The sequence below is a fragment of the Cheilinus undulatus genome, linkage group 18 (assembly GCF_018320785.1).
Source record: "Cheilinus undulatus linkage group 18, ASM1832078v1, whole genome shotgun sequence".
Taxonomy (NCBI): Eukaryota; Metazoa; Chordata; class Actinopteri; order Labriformes; family Labridae; genus Cheilinus; species Cheilinus undulatus.
This window is the reverse complement of record NC_054882.1, coordinates 40324617-40343898: the sequence shown is the minus strand read 5'-3', so window position 1 is coordinate 40343898 and position 19282 is coordinate 40324617. Positions and strand designations below refer to the sequence as shown.

General features: G+C 38.3%; 1 protein-coding gene across 3 annotated transcripts in view; it reads right to left on the bottom strand.

Annotated features, from left to right (window-relative positions):
* Positions 1-7944: 7944 nt before the first annotated feature.
* The window catches only part of daam2 (dishevelled associated activator of morphogenesis 2), a 236507-nt gene continuing 225169 nt past the window's right edge, over positions 7945-19282 (bottom strand). For all 3 annotated transcript variants that reach the window (XM_041812437.1, XM_041812436.1, XM_041812438.1), the window contains 2 exons: positions 12686-12856; positions 7945-11184 (listed from right to left, as the gene is read on the bottom strand). In XM_041812437.1, the coding sequence (XP_041668371.1) occupies positions 10972-11184; positions 12686-12856 (384 nt within the window). In that variant the 3' untranslated portion in view covers positions 7945-10971. The remainder of the gene's footprint in view (positions 11185-12685; positions 12857-19282) is intronic.

Below are 19282 nucleotides of genomic sequence, written 5' to 3'. Positions count from 1 at the left end.
GTTGAAGCAGCTTCAGGTAAAACACAATGCATGCACAGTGCATACCATCCGAAATCTCAGGGGGCTCTGGAAAGGTTTCACCAGACTTTGAAGTTGATGTTACGAGCTTTCACAGGACTGGAAAGAAGGTCTTCCTTGGCTCTTGCTTGCTGTCCGGGAGGTTTGTCAGGAGAGCACAGGCTTTTCTCCCAATGAGTTTGTTTTTGGGCACACTGTTCGTGGTCCCTTGGCAGTGTTGAGTGATCACTGGAAGACTGTTGACCCTCCTGAAAATATTTTGAACTATGTGAATGACTTTCGTTGTTGTTTATACAATGTTTGTGCCACTGTTCGAAGAAAACTTGGTATGGCTCAGGAAAAAACGAAGGACCTTTTTGACCATAAAGCTAAAGCTCAAAGTTTTGAATCAGGGGATCAAGTTCTTGTATTGTTGCCTATGGTGGGCTCTCCCTTTTAGGCTAAGTTTCATGGGCCATACATTAAGAGTCATATGTTTGAGTGTAACTATCTCATCCATACCCCAGAGGAAGAAAGTCCAGTATTAAGCCGTATTATGACGGGTGGTAAGCTGTTGAGGCTAAGAAGGGGATTGGTGTTGGGTCCATGAGTAGTTCTCAAACTAAGGCTGTGTGTGTTGTAGCAAAGACTGTCACTGTTCCATCTGAAGATTTTTTGGTTCCATCAGAGCAGAGTATCGCTGGAAACTTAACAGCTGCTTAATTGAGCAACCCACAGTTTCTTTTGAAGGATTTTTCAGATGTACAAAAGACTGATCTCATACAGCTGATTAATTCCCATCTTTCCTTATTTTCAGACACTCCATCACACACCAGTGTTGTGGAGCATGCTATAGATGTTGGTGGCTCCAAACCAATTAAGCAACGCTTTTACTGGGTTTCTACTGAGAAGCGACAGCGTGTGGAAAAGGAGGTTGAGTACATGATTGAAAATGGTATAGTAATTCAATACAAAAGACTGAAGAAAATGGTATAGCAGAACCAGCAGCATGGAACCACCTTGCCTACTTGTTCCAAAGTATGATGGTACATATCGATTTTGTACAGACTTCGGGAAGGTAAATGCTGTGTCTAAGCCAGATTGTTACCCATTGCCATGTATTGAAGACTGTGTTGATGAGGTTAGCAGTGCAAAGTTTGTCACAAAGCTTGATCTCCTGAAGGGCTACTGGCAGGTACCGTTAACCCCAGAGCAAAAGAAATCTGTACTTTGGGCACACCGAAAGGATTGTTTTCATATAATGTCATGCCATTTGGGTTACGGAATGCCCCGGCCACGTTCCAGAGGTGAATGAACAAGAGAGCTAAGGCTGAAGCTATTGATAACTACCCATGCCAAAGAGAAAGAAGGAGTTGGAGAGGTTTTTGGATTCAGTCGGGTGTTACAGGGGATTTTGTCAGACCTTTTCTACTGTGGTAGCCCCACTAACAAACCTTTTGAGTAAAAGAGCTGCCTTTGAGTGGTCTCCTCAATGTCAAGAATCATTTGTTACTGTGAAAAACCTGTTGTTCTCCTGTGCTTGCAGCTCCAAACTTTGAAAAACCATTTAAGATTCAGGTGGATGCAAGTGGAGTCAGTGGAGCTGTGTTGCTACAAGAGGGGGAGGGGGCCATAAGTTTAAGCGTCACCAGTTAAACTATTTAATTGTGGAGAACGAGACACCGGCGCTTATTTGGGCTCTTTAGTACTTTGAAGTATATGTAAGTTCAGGTTCAAACCCAGTAACAGTATTTACTGATCACAACCCTTGGACCTTTTTGTCAAGCATGCAGAACAGCAAACAGAGGTTAATGCGCTGGTTGTTATTCTTACAGCCATATAATCTTAACATCTGTCACATCAAGGGTCGGAAAAATGTTATGGCAGATGCTCTTTCCTCGTGGGTTTCTGTTTTTTATGGGGGGTGTGATGGCCATGTGTATTGTTTGTTTGGTACTGCTGCCTCTTTCTTTTGTTTCAGCTCCATCTGGTGGTGGTCAGTTTGGGGTTGTCTATCTATGTGGTTTGGAGGCAGAGCCATTGATAATTGCTGAGTGGCTACACCTTTATGGAAAGGCATAAAAGCCAGAGTGTCTTAGCAGTTTCTCTCTCTCTTCCCTGGGACTGAGAACCTCCAACACCCATCATGTCTGGTGATGAGCTTCTGATCAAGGTATTGGGTGATATTTCTGTATATGATGAATAACATGTACAATAAATCTCCATAGATACTTGTTTTTTCATGACATTCTGTCCTTTTTGTCACTTACACGCCCGACAGCATTGTGTCTGATTTACAAATGAAGCACTTAAGGTCACACTTAAGCTATCACTTTCTTATTAAGACACAGGTCTTGCCTAAAGGCACAATAACATCTTATTTTTGGGAAGTCGCTTTTGGATTTATTGAAAAACAAATAGCGGCATCATAATAATTCTTCAACATGACCAACAGACCGACAATGGTTGCTCCATCACATCACATTGCTGGTAGTTGAGCAAGTTAACATGTAATGCAAACTTAATTTTTCTTTTTTAATTAGCCTAAAGAAAACAACAATCAGCACATAGCCTACTAGTTAAAGCCTTAACAAAACAGTGGGAAGAAAAACAGCCCACGTTTCATTTTGAACATTTATGTTGCTGAGAGCTTGTGAACATGAAAAACACACTGCAGGTATTCTGTGTTGTTTTTGGTCGTGCATGAAAAGCTTTATTTCAAAAAGTTGGACTGATATTTACGGAGCCTCGAAGCTCTAATGTCAGCCGGTGTCGGCCCCAGTGCCTTACGTTTCTCAGGTGGTGGAGCTGCTGTTAGGCTTTCTGGTGACTGACCTTGAGACCCCTGCTGCTGATCCAGGTCTGAGCTGGAACACTTTTTCGGAGCCATCGCTCCATTTTTCACGATCGGTTGCTAGCAAACTTACTGCAGCTGCGGCTATAGCAACAACGCACAAGTTTTTTTTCTTTCGCTTTGTTTCCTTTTTCTGCTGTGTGTCACTGAACAGAATCTCACGCGGACAGTTCAGGTCATACAAACTCAATTGATACAATGAATTTTGGACAAATAATGAAGCAGAAAACAATTAAAACCACTCCCTGTCTTAAATGATGTAATTTAATATTAATTATGTGCATTTGTTTTTTTCTAAAATGATTTGGCGACCCCAGAAATCATCTCTGGGGTCAGGACCCCAAGGTTGAGAAAGGCTGGCCTAATGGATGTTTAATTTGGGATTTGTGTCCTGACCAGCTACATCAATTCTGAGGTAGCTCAACAATGTTTTACTTTTTTCTTCTTTACCATGAGAACGGTACTTGTCTGACTGCATTGTGCCAAGTATAAAGTTTGGTGGAGGGGGGATTATGGTGTGGGCTTGTTTTTCAGGAGCTGGGCTTGGCCCCTTAGTTCCAGTGAAAGGAACTCTGAATGCTTCAGCATACCAAGAGATTTTGGACAATTCCATGCTCCCAACCTTGTGGGAACAGTTTGGGGATGGCCCCTTCCTGTTCCAACATGACTGTGCACCAGTGCATAAAGCAAGGTCCATAAAGACATGGATGAGAGAGTTTGGTGTGGATGAACTTGACTGGCCTGCACAGAGTCCTGACCTCAACCCGATAGAACACCTTTGGGACAAATTAGAGTGGAGACTGAGAGCCAGGCCTTCTCGTCAATGTGTGACAAATGCGCTTCTGGAGGAATGGTCAAAAAATCCCATAAACACAAACCTAAACCTTGTTCTCAGAAGAGTTGAACATATAGCTGCAAAGGGTGGACCCACGTCATATTAAACCTGATGGATTAAGAACGGGATGTCGCTTAAGTTCATATGCGAGTCAAGGCAGCTAAGCTAATACTTTTAACAATATAGTGTCGCTGGGAATGCCTCAGCCTCCCCAGTCATCCTGAATTGGAAAAGTAGTGTAGATAATGAATGGATGAAGAAAAAAACACCAGTTTTAAGGGACAAAAGTTTATTTTAACCCTACCAAAGACACAGGGTGAGAAAAAATACAAAAAAATAAAATTATAGAAAAGAAAAAAAAAATCATTCTTATACAAGTCTCAAAACCATCCATCATACATGGACCACAGTTTAATTATTCATATTTTTAATATAACATTTTGTTGTAATGCTGTGTGTACATACAAAATATAGCAAACTAAATAAGGCAAATAAATAGAGGTACAATTTACAGGAAAATTGAACATTCCTCAATGTTTTAATCTTTTTAATGTTATCTCAAACATCAAGCATGGTGTACAAAATGCTTTTTTTTCCAACTGTACATTTTTTAAGTGGAGGATTTTTTTCCAACCATAAAAATACTGACTCCTCACAATTTTACAACCTTTTAAAACTGGGTGCAACTTATCTCAGGCAGTACAAACTGTCGTGTAACAGGTGTGTTCCACTTTGCAAGCAATTTCTATTCAAAGGTAAAAGTCAGCACGTCACACTTTGTGCACCTTGGTTAGGCATGCAGGTCGATGCCGAATGCATGATAGAAATGTAGTGGAGTGAGAACATTACCCTAGTTTCCCTCTGACACATCTGAGCGACACAAGTCTGTTTGTGTCACCTCTCTGTGTTCTCCCCTCTCTGCCATCCTACACTCAGAATATTAATGTTTACAGCGGCCCAGCCGGAGTGCCCAAGCCTACTTGCCCTTTATCTCTCTCTTCTTCTTCGCACCGTGCTTTTCTGCACCACCTTTTTGGTACACCCATCTCACTTTTTTTAGAAGGATCTAAACCCTCAAAATGGTGCTGCAAATGGAAATGTCCCATAATAAAAGTGCATTGAACAAGCTACTTATTTCATTCCTCTGATTTCCATCTGTACACTCCAAAATCAGCCAGTCAATGGCCGAAAAACATCTACACATGTAACAAGATAAACATGTTATAATACTGACAATGTTGCAATATCCCTCAGTAAATGTTCTGCACTACAATACAGGTTAAAGCTCTGGATTAAGAGTTTAAAGGGTCTGCCAAAGTCTGAAATACTAGCTCTGATTAACTTGAAAGACAAAGGAGCAGAGGTAAGGAAATAGAATAGCTCAAATATACATGACCCCCATTGTTTCTTTCCCTTGAGACATAAGGGATTTTCTGAAATTCCAAAGTGTCTGAATGTTTGAATCTATTTGGTTTACTGGTTAATCTCTTAACTCAAAGATCCTCTCTGCACACTTTCACGAATTCAGTTTGAGGAAAAACATCAAAGAAATAAACTACTGGTGTACATGTACGCAAAATTACTGAGACATTTTTTCTAAAGCTGGGGCCAATTGACCCTTAATTGGCTCTCTGATTGCTTATCTGAAAGCCCCTTCCTCATAGCAACTGTTGCTAGGCTAGTACACAAACTTTGCCCCTGGCCAAATCTTTTTCAGGATGTCATGTTGAATTAGCAACCTAAAGAACCAAAGATATCCACATCATCTGGGAGTGTTTTTCATCCCCTTCCCGAACCAAAGGCTTATTATAAAAATGAATACTAAGATATGCTTGAAGGTACGAAAACCTTTTTTAATGCTGACTACAGGATATACTCATCAGGTGCCTGTAATGTTACTTTAAAGGTAAATGCAGAATGTTATGTTGACACTGCAATTATGTAACATTAGCTTACCAGTGTAAACCTGGTCTAGTTCTGCAAATGAGACTGTGGCACATCTTGTTGATCTCTTTTTGCAAATGAAGCACTTGTTTATGTGCTTCAAAAGGACGGCTTACTTTAGCCGACAACACTAGCATCAGACACTGGGAATATTTAAAACAATTTTAAAAAGTTTGAAGCAATTTTGTTTCTTTGCCTTCATTCTCTCAGTAGCTGTGTTTCCATTACCCTTAAAAATCTAAAAAAATGGTTATGGAAACAAGGTCAACTGCCACTGTAAACTTTGAACAGTGCCTTGTCCCTGACACAGAGCTTAATCCAAAGCCAAGAGATGGTGCCAATAAGCCTAAATCCTTCTATCAGCTACACTGGAATGATACGTGTAAGAAAACAGGGTCCGAGGCACTTGAAGGTGAAAACAAAAATGTTATAGATGAAATTAATGAGCAAAACCCTGCTGGGATAACCTAGATAAATTCATTTTGCCATCAATGACATTTAAACTCATCTCACTGGAAATATCTTTTTCCTGTGTTTTGTAACATGACAGCATACACACCAAGTGCTCATGGGTGTGTGCATTTATCAGATTTAATCTACAGAATGCTGTTTACTGGTAACGTTTCTATGTGTGAATATTTCAACTTTTCACTTTTGAACCACAGGTGTGTCAAACTCAATACATCCATACATAACAATATCGATAGAAAATACACCAAAAAATGTGTCATATTTAGCTTTCCTGGGCCAACAAAGGAGATTTTTTTTATCGTTGTTTTGCTCTGAAACAACCCGATCTTTATACTTAACTCAGGCTTGCCCCTAGAATGAACAACAGAGTATAATGGCCACAATGAAGAAGAAAAATCTAACCTTTTAAGGAAAAATATGTTTTTTAAAATTTCTATAGTCACATTGTTACAAGAAAAAAGTCAAAATATTATGGGGAATGAAATTTTAAGAGAATACATTTCCAAAATAATAAGGAGTTTTTGAAGAAGAGCCAGCTGCCTACACTAAAATGAAGAAAAGGAGCATCTGGCACAGTTAAATTTTAGTGTATAAATGTATGCATTCACTTTATTAGGTATACAACTGCTCATTAATGCAAATGTCTGCTTAGCCAACTAGAAAAGTACTCAGAGAGCGCAGACCTCCGCCATTAGACCCACCTCCCAATAGTGAAGAATCCTTTAAAAACATTCCTGGATCCAGACGGTGATCCATATCACTCCCAAAATTTAATTAGCCTATTACTCCCTCCCCAGGTGGAGACACAGTGAGACAAAGCAGTGGCTTCAAGCAGAGGATGAATATTCCTCTATTCCTCCCAGCACTGTGAGTATTCTCTCTACAATTTGCGGTCTTTCTCTTTGTTGAGCTCCGACTTGTCTCCTCGACCAAAACGTTGAACAAGTTACTCATGTCCTCCATCTCCTGGTGTAAAGTGGTAACAGCGCAGACCTCCGCAATTAGCCCTATCTCCTAATAGCACAGAATCCTTTAAAAAATTCCGGATCAGTCCCAAATTCTAATCAGTTCTTCCTTATGCCACTTTTGACATTTCCTGAAAATGTCATCAAAATCTGTCCATGACTTTTTTCAGTTATGTTGCTAACAAATGAACAAATCAACAAACAACCAAACCCACCCAATCACATAACCTCCTTGGCAGAGGTAACGTGTCAGTAACCAATACAGACATTCAAATTTATTTAATTATGATGCTCACCATGTCTGGATGGCTTCATGTATTGGTTGCTGCCTAGTAATTGGCTAATTTGATATTTGCATTAATAAGCTGTTTAATAGGTTTACCCCATAAAATGATCAGTGTCAGTGTTTATTTTTTTAACAAATATCTGAATGTTATGTTATTATTGCTTTTCTCATGTTCTCATTTAAAATGAAACTTATGATAGCATAAAGGCTACTTTAATTCAAACATTATTCTCATTATGACACCAGTGTTAACTTTGGTAGCTATTTTTATTTTTAGTATTAGTCTTTAGATGAAATGTCTTGTAGTTTTAGTTGTTTTTACCCTTTTTAGTCTAAAAGTCCTCACATTTTAGTCTTTACTTTCAGTCCAAGCATTTATTCTCTTGCCTAAATCAGGTACCAAATCATGGTAGTGTGTTCTCTGCATTCTGCCAAGCCTGGGGTCCCTGCTTTCTGCAGCTGAGAGGCAAAATAGCTACAGATGCATTGTTTTTGGCAGATTTACCACCAGTAGAGAAATATCACAGATTTTGAATGTCTGACGAAAACTCCATAACATTTTAGTCTAGTTTTAGTCATCTTGACAAAAGCCTAACTAATTTTTTCTCAGTTTTAGTCATCACAGATCTATTTTTGTTAGTTTTAGTCTAGTTTTTGTCATGGAAAAAAAAGGCTGTCAACGAATAGTTTTAGTTGAAGAAATTAACACTGCATGACAGTCATCTTGACTCCTTTAGGTACAGCTCTTTTTCTCATTAATCTTCAGCTCTTACAAATTCATTCTTGTAATATCATTACTTTATTCTCTAAGTCAGGGGTGTCCAAACTATGGCCCGGGGCCAGATGTGGCTTGCAGCCTATTTTTGATCAGCCCCCCAAAAATGCTTTAAATAAAGTTAAATATGGCCTTAATAGAGCATGAAGCTTGTGCTTCACAAAACTAGGCAGTGCCACCATGCTAATACTGTAAACAACCATTTTGAAAAGGATTTATAGCTGACTAAATTGAGACGACACAATAAATAGTAAAAATGTTTGCAACTGAATAATAATATATCTTCATTTATAACACCCTAATGGATTTACAACAGCAAATAGCAGCACCAATGACATTCCAGGGTTGGAGCCAGTGGTGGTCAGAGCTGACTTGGGCCCCCTGAAATCTGATTGGCCTCCACAAAATCCTTAAAATGATTGACCATTTGCCTTGTCAGCCATCAACTTGCCATTTAAGCATACCAAATCTCTAAGCATATCTTAATCAACATTCAGTAGGTTTTTACTAACTTTAATATCAAGGTGAGATGTATAAAAGTGGCCCCACCATCCTTATAAATTTCTGTATGTGGCCCCCAATGGACACAGTCTGGATACCCCTGCTCTAGGTATTAAAATTTATTATCTTAAAACTTTATTCTTGATAAATTGTCCTAAATTTCCTTTATATTTAAAATTATTATTCTATTAACATTAATTATTTAAATATAACTGCACTTGGACACAACTTTTTTCTTGTAAAATGAGCACTTTATCCTTGAAACTTTATACCTCAATTCTTGAACTCTTATTTGTTTTCTTTCATGTGGTCCTTTAACTTTTATGACTGGATGAAAAAGGTTAAATACAAATTCAAATACCAGGATATTTCAAACATGTTGCCTTCATTCTGCCAGACATATTTTAAATGTAGCATATTAATTATATTCTAATTGGCCTCTTGCTTCATTTAAAGGTCACCCTAAGAAACAAAATTTTCACCACAGACCGGAGGTGTGTGGTCTCACTGTCTGGCCAAATCTGTTGAGTACACTCAGAGGATTAGAGGGTGAAATCTCATTTGAAACTGTCCTTAAGTCTGTGGAGTTTGGCCTGCCTAAAAGGCTGTTTGCATGTATACAAAAGGCCTAAACGCACAGAAAAAAAAAACATTTTCAAAAATACTCTGCCCTCAGGACAAGGCCTGAGGCTATTTTCTGTCAACCTTTTAGAGATCCCAAAAAAATTCCATCAAGCCATGATTAAAATGGGCTCGCCTTCAAGTGCTCTGCTGTGAGACTCACTACCTGGTTTGGGCTACGATAAACTGAAATACAAACACACAGTAATTTTCTGTAATATATCCCTGGTTTGATTCCTAAAGTAAACTGACAGCTGTACATTTGTACACGTTTAAGCACCAGTGGAAATATCCTAAAGATACTACTGATGGAAGTTATTAAAAGCTCCAGAAGAACTGTTACGCAGCATCGTTTTCTTTACTGTGCTTGCAGCAGATGGATCAGAAAACACATTCAGATACAAACTAACTGCAGAAAACTCCTTTAAGTTTTAATTCATAAGTGGCATTCCTTCATTTTCTTTTACACATAAAGATATTTTTAGCACAGAGAGGACTTTGTCCAGGAGACCGGCCTGTGGAAACCATAGAGATTTGTCAGAAAAGCTACAGTGCAAACAACACATATTGGTGTGAAAAGGTCAAGCAATTATCTATTTTACATAAAGCGCAAATTGTATAGAAATTCACTTCAACAGCAATGTGAACTTGCAACACCAACAAATAATGCATTGTGTGTACAAAACCCCCAAATGCCATGAAAACATAAAAAAACCCTCTAAATCTTTGCAATTAGCTTGTCTGCATCTGAATATAAATATATATCAACGCCTAACTGCAGTATGTTTTTTTTAATACATTAACATTTGAGTTTCTCTTTTTGCTTTGGCACTTGTTCATGCCAGAGCAACGCTGAAACCGTTGGAAGAGTGTGGGTGAGGCTATACCCTGGTGGCACAGTCTTCATGTCGACAAGTGAACAAGCCATGAGGTCGTATTATTTTGTTTTGTGGCCTCTGAAATAATCTCCCTTCTTGTGAATGCTGTGTACATGAGGAGGCAGTTGGGATGCACCGTCTGTTTTGAAGCACTCTTGTGTGTCCTTCCTTACTCCTTTAGGAGCTTACAAAGCATTTTGGGAAAGAACGTTCATGAGTATCCACCTATTCTGAGGCTTAGAGCATCTCTTTCTAGGAACAACCATGATGACAGAGCTCCCTTAGTTTATTACCTTCTTTTTGTTTTGTTTAACCAGTAATACTGTTTATTTTTCCAATCCTTTCTCTAGGCTTGGTGGCTATTTACAACCTGACTGGTGGATTTGAATGTCCTATGAGTTTCAGAGCCAGATACATAAAAATGGGCTGCTCCAGCACCAAGGAAGTTAATGAAACACAGAGGGTGTAAGCTGTAAGGAGCAGTGAGAAAGATGGAGAGCTGGAAGTTTGAACACAGTGTTAAAAGGATATGGTCAAAAGATAGGGGATAATGTGTCACAGTGGTCTGTCTGTCCATCCATCGATCAACCAATCCCAACCGTCCTTCATCCAGCTCATGAGATCAAACAACACCCAAGACAAACATCTTTACAAGACCAATCAGAGGAGAGTGTTGCATCCTTCAAAGTGGCGTGGCTGCCCCTACATGTTGCCACATGTCCAGTCCAGCCGTTATTTACATCCTCTTCTTGACACTGGCCTCCATTCCAGGACCTGGACCAGAGGTGTACACCTTGATAGAATTTAGGTGTCTAGTGTTTGTTTTTTCCTTCCTTTTCCTGACCTAGTAGTTCACCTTGGTGACGGCACGTTCGCGGCCCCCGCCCTCCACCAGCTGGTTGACGGAGCGCTTGCGGTTACGCTTGAATTTGTTCAGATCTTTGTCGAAGACCTCACCAGAACGTAACGCTGACACCAGGTCGTCAAACTCCCCACCGACCTCTTCTGAGGCCCCACTCTTCTTGGCCCGACGTTCCCGCTCCCTCTGCTCCTTGAGCTGGAATAAGAAGACAAGAATTAGGGGAGTCATGGTGAAAAGGATTCCCTGAAAACACAGAGATGGTGCCCTACTGTGCCAAACCAAATGATGTGCTCTGATAATGGGCTTTCAGATTAGCTTTATAAATAAAAGGTAGTATTTCTGGAAAAAATGTCCAAAAAGGTGTCTTTAAAAAAATCTTATTTGCCTCAAAATTGCCATAGTCAATTGGCAAAGGTGTACACAGCAATTAAAACAATAGCCTGCCACAGATTTTTTTCAAATACTGTTAGATTTATTATTTAGATGTTCATATGAACTTTCACATAGAGACAATAAAGTTTTCAATATCAAAACCTATCGACTCATATCCTAGGATATTGTAATGCAGTGGTTCTCAACCTTTTCAGCCTGTGACCCCCAAAATTAAGGTACCAGAGACCGGGGACCCCTAGGAAGGTGGTTGAACAGCCATGAACATTCAAGAAAACAGACAAGACTGCTCATAAGGGGAGGATAAAGGGGAGAGTTTTCTAGGGCCCAGCCAAAACTAGGGGCCCATGAAGTCAGCAAAATCATGGTCCATTGTAAAGGTAAGCTGTGATATCCATATATTTTTTACCTGAATTGCAACCACTGTTATTAAAGTAACATTTTTTTCAGTTGTGCCGTAGTATATAGCCTTCTAAAAAAGTAAATACATTTTCTAAGAACAGAATTAAAATGGGTTCCATAAAAATTGGCAGAAAATGTGGTGAAAAAGGATTTTAGAAGTTGCAGAAAAGGGTTGAAAGTACCAAAAGCTAGATGAGAGTGGTAAAAAATAGGGAAAAAGTATCTAAAATGGGTTTAAGTTGCAAAAACGATCTCAAAAGTGGCTTAAACAGTGGTGAAATGGGATTAAAAAGTGGTAAACATTGGTTTAAACAGGCAAAAACGGGTTAAACTGACAAAAACGGGCATAAAAAAAATGAATGAGCTACATTATACATAAAAAATGGTGGAATGGTTTAAAGGTGATTAAAAGTGACATACATGTCTTAAGGTAAAAGAAATGGGCAGAAAAAAAGTGGTTAAATGGGATTAAGAAGAAGCAAAATGGTTTTAAAGACCCTGCAATGTCAAATCCAAAATTTGTGTATTAACACTCTAGATATGTTGAAATATGATTGCTGTAAACATGTGACAACACTGAAATCTACATGTGACTGAATTTTTAAATTACGAATGTTAGAAAGTTTTTCATCTCTTTCCTAGCTGGGTTTAATTTGGCAAATATGTGGGCTGGACAAGTTTTGCTTGTAAAATGGATCAAGCTTTGTTGAGGCATCAGAAAATCTTGGCCATAATAAATTAAATCTTGGCTCTGGTGAAATAAGAAATAATATCATAGAAGATTTGGATCAGGAATGGGAAAACTGGTTTCCTGTGTGAAAGTGAGGCTTTAATGTACCTTAATGTTCCTTCTTGTACAAAACCAGATAATTTGCCTTAAACATGATCAAAATATGTCTCTCACCATGGCCTCCATCCGTGCCCTCCTCTCCTCCTCATCTTTACGTCGCTGCATGTTCTCCAGGTCCTGCCGTGCTTCACTGAACGACTGCAAGAATGTGTCAAAGATCCCGAAGAATTCATCCGGCTGCATCCTCCCTTCGTCCTCCCCAAAGTGCTTCAGAGATTTGGTAAACTGCACAGAGACGACAATGTATATCATTATTAGAGTTTCTCAGTAAACAATGAAAAAGCAGAAAAGTTAATACAAAGATCAAAGCTTGTCTTAATGGGATAGTTTAAATCCTCAGCAACAGTCTTTATATTACAAATTTTGCTTGTATTTAAAGCAACACACACCTGCCTATCCTCCCTCTTCTTAAATGTTTTTTGCTCAAATGCTGCTTAATGTTGTGTCATTACAAAGACTGCCATCACACACTAGCAAACACACACCCCACACACACACCCACCCACACACACACACACACATACACAAGCAGAAGACTGATTTGAACACCGTATGTCCGCCCTGTTCAGTCCAAGCTGTCATGTGCTCTGTGCCAGCATGATGCCTGCAGCCAAACCTACTCTACATTCCTGCACACATACAGCTTCATGCTGCAGTGCTTTGCAGAAAAACTGCAGAAAAATAACAGAACTTCATCATATCAGGATGCCATTATGTTTTACCTGTAGCAGATTCATGCTTTATCTAAATAATTCATCCTCTCTGCAATGAAGACAGAGAGACAGACCGATCCTTATACCATTATATTTCTCATCAGGGATCACACCCTTTATCAATATTGCTTATTAACTTGTTTATGTACTTACTCTTTTACTCAGTTATTCATCAGCCCTCACAATTACCAGTATTAATTCTAGTTCTTTTTCAATATTTTAGCAGTTGGTTTTACTTTGATACACTGAAGCTGAGTTTTATCAAAGTGGCCCTGTCATCCTGATATTTTTACCTCTGCTAAGGAGGTTATGTGATTGGCAGGGTTTGTTAGTTAGTTTGTTAGTTAGTTTGTTAGCAACATAACTCAAAAGACGGATCTTGATGAAATTTTCAGGAAATGTCTCAAATGGCATAAGGAAGAACTGATTAGATTTGGGGAGTGATCCGGATCACTGTCTGGATCCAGGAGTTTTTTTAAGGATTCTTTACCATTGGGAGATAAGGGTAATGGCAGAGGTCTGTGCTCTCCGAGTGCTTTTCTAGTTCTGTATGTGGCCCTCAGTGAGCAAAGTCCCCTGATCAAAATGTGTCTCTCATGTGATCATGTTTAAGTATATCCCTGACACAGGGATACCCCTGATATAAGAAAAAAGGACCAGATTCCATGTCTGCCATTAGGCAAATCCATTTTGGAAAGCTTCAAGCTGAAACACTTGATTAAACTGAAAGCCTGTCAACAATTGGATGTAGCTAGAGTGGCAGTTTTTATTTAGACCTGGAAAACATTTCTTTATTAAAGAAGAGCAAAGAACTGCACTGAGAGCTTTTTTAGTGTTGTTAAAGATCTTTTCATTCGACTGACTGGCTTTAGCCAGAGCTTAAATTACCAACTGGCTCCACTGGTTGTGAACAACAATAATTGCTGCCTGGCAGTGCACACCCGTGGTTATAATAATAGTTCTGTTGCCCAGATTGGCCAATGATGAATGAGACAGACAGAACCATCATCCAATCAATGTTAATTTTGACAGCTATATTTCATTTTAGTTTTAGTCTTTAGATGAAATGTGTTTTAGTTTTTGTCACATTTTAGTCATTTCTATCCTTTAGTTTTAGTCTAGTTTAAGTCAACGAAAATTCAAAAACATTTCAGTCTAGTTTTAATCCGTAAAAGTCCTCTCATTTTAGTCTTTACTTGTAGTTCAAGCATTTATTCTCTTGTCTAAATCTGGTACCAAATCATGGTAGTGTGTTCTCTGCACCCTGCTAAACCTGGGGTCCCTGCTTTCTACAGCTGAGAGGCAGAAGAGATACAGCCTCATAGTTTTACAGATTTACCCACAGTGGAGAAATATCATGGATTTTGAATGTCCGACAAAAACTACATTACATTTTAGTCTAGTTTGAAGTCGTCTAGTCAAAAACTAAACTTAGTTTTTTGTCAGTTTTAGTCATCACAGATCTATTTTTGTGAGTCTTAGTCTAGTTTTTGTCAAGGAAAAAAGGCTGTTGATCAACATATTTAGTCATAGTTTTAGTCAACGAAATTAACATTGCATCCAATCACAGTCTGAGTTTATTCTAAAGGTTCTGCCCCTAAAACACTGTCTATGGGATGTTGCCTCCATGGATTTGAAATACATCTCATGCCATGGATATGTGAGACAGTCTACTGGTGCGACAGGTTAGGGGAATGACACCACAACGAGTCTGAGGGGTACCTCAGTGGTTTAAAGTTTGAGCTTAGCTGCTACTTTTCTCTGTATGTAATTTATTTGATCTATTGGTGGCTGTGTTTTATTCTGACGTACAGCAATGCCAAACCAATGGTCCCTATAGGGATTAATAAACTTGATTAAAATGAGCATGGTGCATGTGAAATAGGACGTTTAGTTCAGTTTAAATCATTGACAATTATAACCCAGTATGATCTTAAGATCAAGTCAGCCTTCAAAGAAATTTCAGGACAGTCTTTGGTTGAACAATCTTGGCAAACAATAACAAGGACCACTTTTTCTTATCAAGTTTAATTGAAGATCAACTTTATCAGGTTATTTAACCAGTCTTGTTTTAACTGTTTATATCTTTTGTCAAAGTGAGAACACTCAGACACCTGAAAGACACTCAATCTAAGCTGAACTTGATTTGCAGTATCGTCATCATCCTAGCTTGTAGCACAGAGAAAACAGTTTCAGCATCTTGTGCAGTGATGGGATTGGTTTTGCTTTTCTGAGGACACACAATCATTCTGTCATTATGGGCTGGTCACCGCAGCAACCACCATCATCCCTCTCCCTCCTGTAATTATGTGTCTGGTCAAATCTGTTTCCTCCTTGTCCCCTCTGGGTCTGAATTAAATGAGTAAACACACTCACTACCACACACAGGAACTGATAACATGAAACTGCACCGCTTTACTGTATTCTTCTCAAACAAACCCTGCTCTGTGAGTGGCTCATTATTAGGACAAGACTCCCTCCTGTTATATCTGTGTGAAGATTGTCACTAGTTACTCCATTTGTATCTGGTTGTTCATACAAAAACTCTCTGTACTTTTGCTTTAAAGCTCATCTGATGAACTTTTAGTCAGTGTTGATTTTGGTGGAAAAAGCATCTCTTTGCTGTTCTGTCTTGTTCGGTACATCAGTGGTTCTCAGCTGGTCCAGCCATAGGAACAAACCCCTCCTCCTTCATGTGAAATTGTGACCCACATTTACAAAAATCTTTAATCTCCATAACGATTGGAAAGAACTTTGGGAGAACCTTCACATACAAACATGTTATTTCACTTTATTTTAGATTTAAAAAAGAATGAAGACAGTATTATGGAAAAAACATCTTTCTTCAAAATATTCCTGTTCAGGATAACATGGTAAATAAGTCAAATCTAAAGTAAACAAACACTTGTTGCCTATCAAAACAGAATAGAGTAAAATACATGGAAACACGTCTGTTTAAGTCCTGACCCAGCAGTGTAGAACCACTACTGCACATAACAGAGTACAGTTTTCCAACAATTTGAATCTTTGCTGTGGAAATAAAAATGAGCTATTCTCATAGCTTTGACCAAGCTGAGGCATGGAGAGCAAAAAACCTTGTGGACAAACATAAATTCTGCTCTCTGCTAGAAAATGCTGAAGGAAAATGTCAAATGCCATCAGTTCATGACTTCAAGTTCAAGCCCACTCATGTAATGCAGCAGGACAATGATCCAAAACACACCAGCAAGTCAACCTCTGAATGGCTTAAGAAAACTAAAGGTTTTTGATGGTAATGAACCTTGCTTTAGGATGAAGACTGGCGGAGGCGAAGCCTTTAAGAATGATAGCACCAGACAGCAGGTTTCAGAGCTCTGAAGTTTTCTTGTTTTTAATGAAGCAAATCAGAAATGTACAACTGATCCATTGTCTCTCCCACAGCAGCAGACTCCAGGATCTCACACACGCACACTCTCACTCACACAGGTGCTGCAGATTTAAGCTGAGCAGAGGCCCACTCTACCTGAACTCCTCCCCCTCTCTGATCTCACCTGGCCTCTCTCCCCTTCAGTGAGAAATCTAATATAAATAAATAAATATATATATATATATATATATATATATATATATATATATATATGTATATATATAAGCACTGTACAGTGCTTAACAAATTTATTAGACCACCACCCAAAGTAAGGTTTATGCCACAGCTGCCCTAAATTAACAGCACTGGTAAAAATTGGTAAAACCAAAATCATTTTTTATGTTTCTGCAATGGTTAATACACCAATATGTAGAAGCTCTTTAACCTAAATGATATTTTTAATGCTGAAATATAATTATTATTGTTATCCATGAATTTTCAAATTTACTGATTTAAAAAAAACCCTGAAAAAATAGAAAAGCACATTAATATTTCTTGATTAATATGTCAAATTATAGTTATTTACTTGCATTCCTGAACAGAAAAATTAGTTTGAGTGGTTGAATGTTATGCTTGATTAATTTCTGACTTCTCAGAGAAGCCCAGTGAGCCGGCTCAAATTTGGGTATAAAAAGGTGAATTCAGTCTGAAATTCCTCATTCCTATTCAAAATGGTAAAACGTCGAGAGCTCACTGAAAATAAAAAAGTCCGCATTAAAGCACTTCATGATGCTGGATGGTCTCTGAGACAGGTGGTCTAATAAATTTGTCAGCACTTTGTCAGCACTTTGTAAGCACTGTCTATATATATATATATATATATATATATATATATATATATATATATATATATATATACCTTGAATTTACAAAGCGCCTTTCAAGAAACCCAAGGATGCTTTTCAAGAACACATAAGACATGGACAAACTATGTAAGGGATAGGATGATTGTAAGGGCTGGTTTAATGAAGACTGTAGGCTGTGGTGAACAGGTGGTGCTTGAGAAATTTTTATTTGTGTATGTATTTATGTGTATATAGGTGTAAATATAAATATCTCCACCATAACCAATCTGTAATATATCCAACCTGTACATAACAGTTTGTAAATACTATTTATAACTTGTAAGTTGACATTTTTATATTCCATATTTTTGTATTTATTAATGCTCTTGTGCACACTCGTCTTCTATTTCTATTGTGTTATTGTCGCCAATGGCCTGCTTTGTCTAAGATACTTTTTGCTGCTGTAAATTGGAATTTCCCCTTGTGGGACTAATAAAGGAATATATTATCTTAAAAGTTGGATTTTTTTTAAACCATTATATAAAAAATGACACTTGAATGTTTGCATAATGTGCATAAATCTCTGCAAAAAATGATTTCTTTAACTGTTATTTTGACACATTTCAAGTTAAAGAAATTTGTAAGTTGCAGCAGGCCATAATGTGATTTAATCTAATTTGTGATTAATTACCCAGCCCTAATTAAATCAATTCTGTAAAGATGAATGGGCCAAAATTCTTTAACAGCGATGTGAAAGATTTGTTGCCAGTTAATGCAAATTCTAAGCTTGCTCACAGCTGTTGCTGCCAAGGGAAGATTTAGTGGGCAATCACTGTTCTACAAAGGGCCAGGAAGGTTTGGGTGCTTTTTTACCATTATAAATGAAATTATCATTTAAAATGGCATTTTGTATTTTCTCTGGTTATGTTTGTCTAATCTTAAAATCTGTTTGATGATCTGAAAAAATTAATTGTGACAAATATTTGAAAAAATATATAACATCAGGAAGGGGCAAATTACTTTTTCACAGCAATGTAGCTGATTTTACGTAAAAAAGATCTTTGAAAAGTGGGATATCAATATATATCCTATCTTGAAATATTTAAAGAGCTTTCTTTTTCACTTGTAGGCTCTTTTGTTTAAGCAGGACTTTGCCGCACCCTTCATATATTCTACTAACTGCAGCAGACTTCTGTTTGTGTTTTTTCAACTTTCCGATTGCAGCTGAGTTGTTTGGTGTTTGATTTAGACTGAATTGCATGTGGACATGTACATTAGGGTAGGATGATTTTTATTTTCAAAGATAAACCCAACCCATCTAAGAGAGAAAAATCCCTGATCTCCTCTGGAAACCTCTGTCCCAGTAACCCACATGACCTTGGACAACTGTAATCCTTTCTAATGTATGTAGTAGCGTCTGAGTGTGTACTTCACCCTTCAGCACACAGACACATTTGTTGTCATGGAGCTTTATGAGCCTCATTGGAGCACTTGCTCTGTTTAGTCATCCTTTTCAGCCTACATCCAGAGCACACCCACACTTCCATATTTTTATTCAACTAGGGCACAGGGCAACATCAGAGAGCCTTGACTAGCTCTGAGTTAATGTGTCAAACTCTATGCTTACAATCCACACACACATATACACACACATGTATATACACAGGGCAGAGCAAGGAAAAGAGTGTGTTTAAAGTCTGGGCTGGAGAACACAGGCTCTTTTGTTTCACAGCTGAAATCGGTGCCT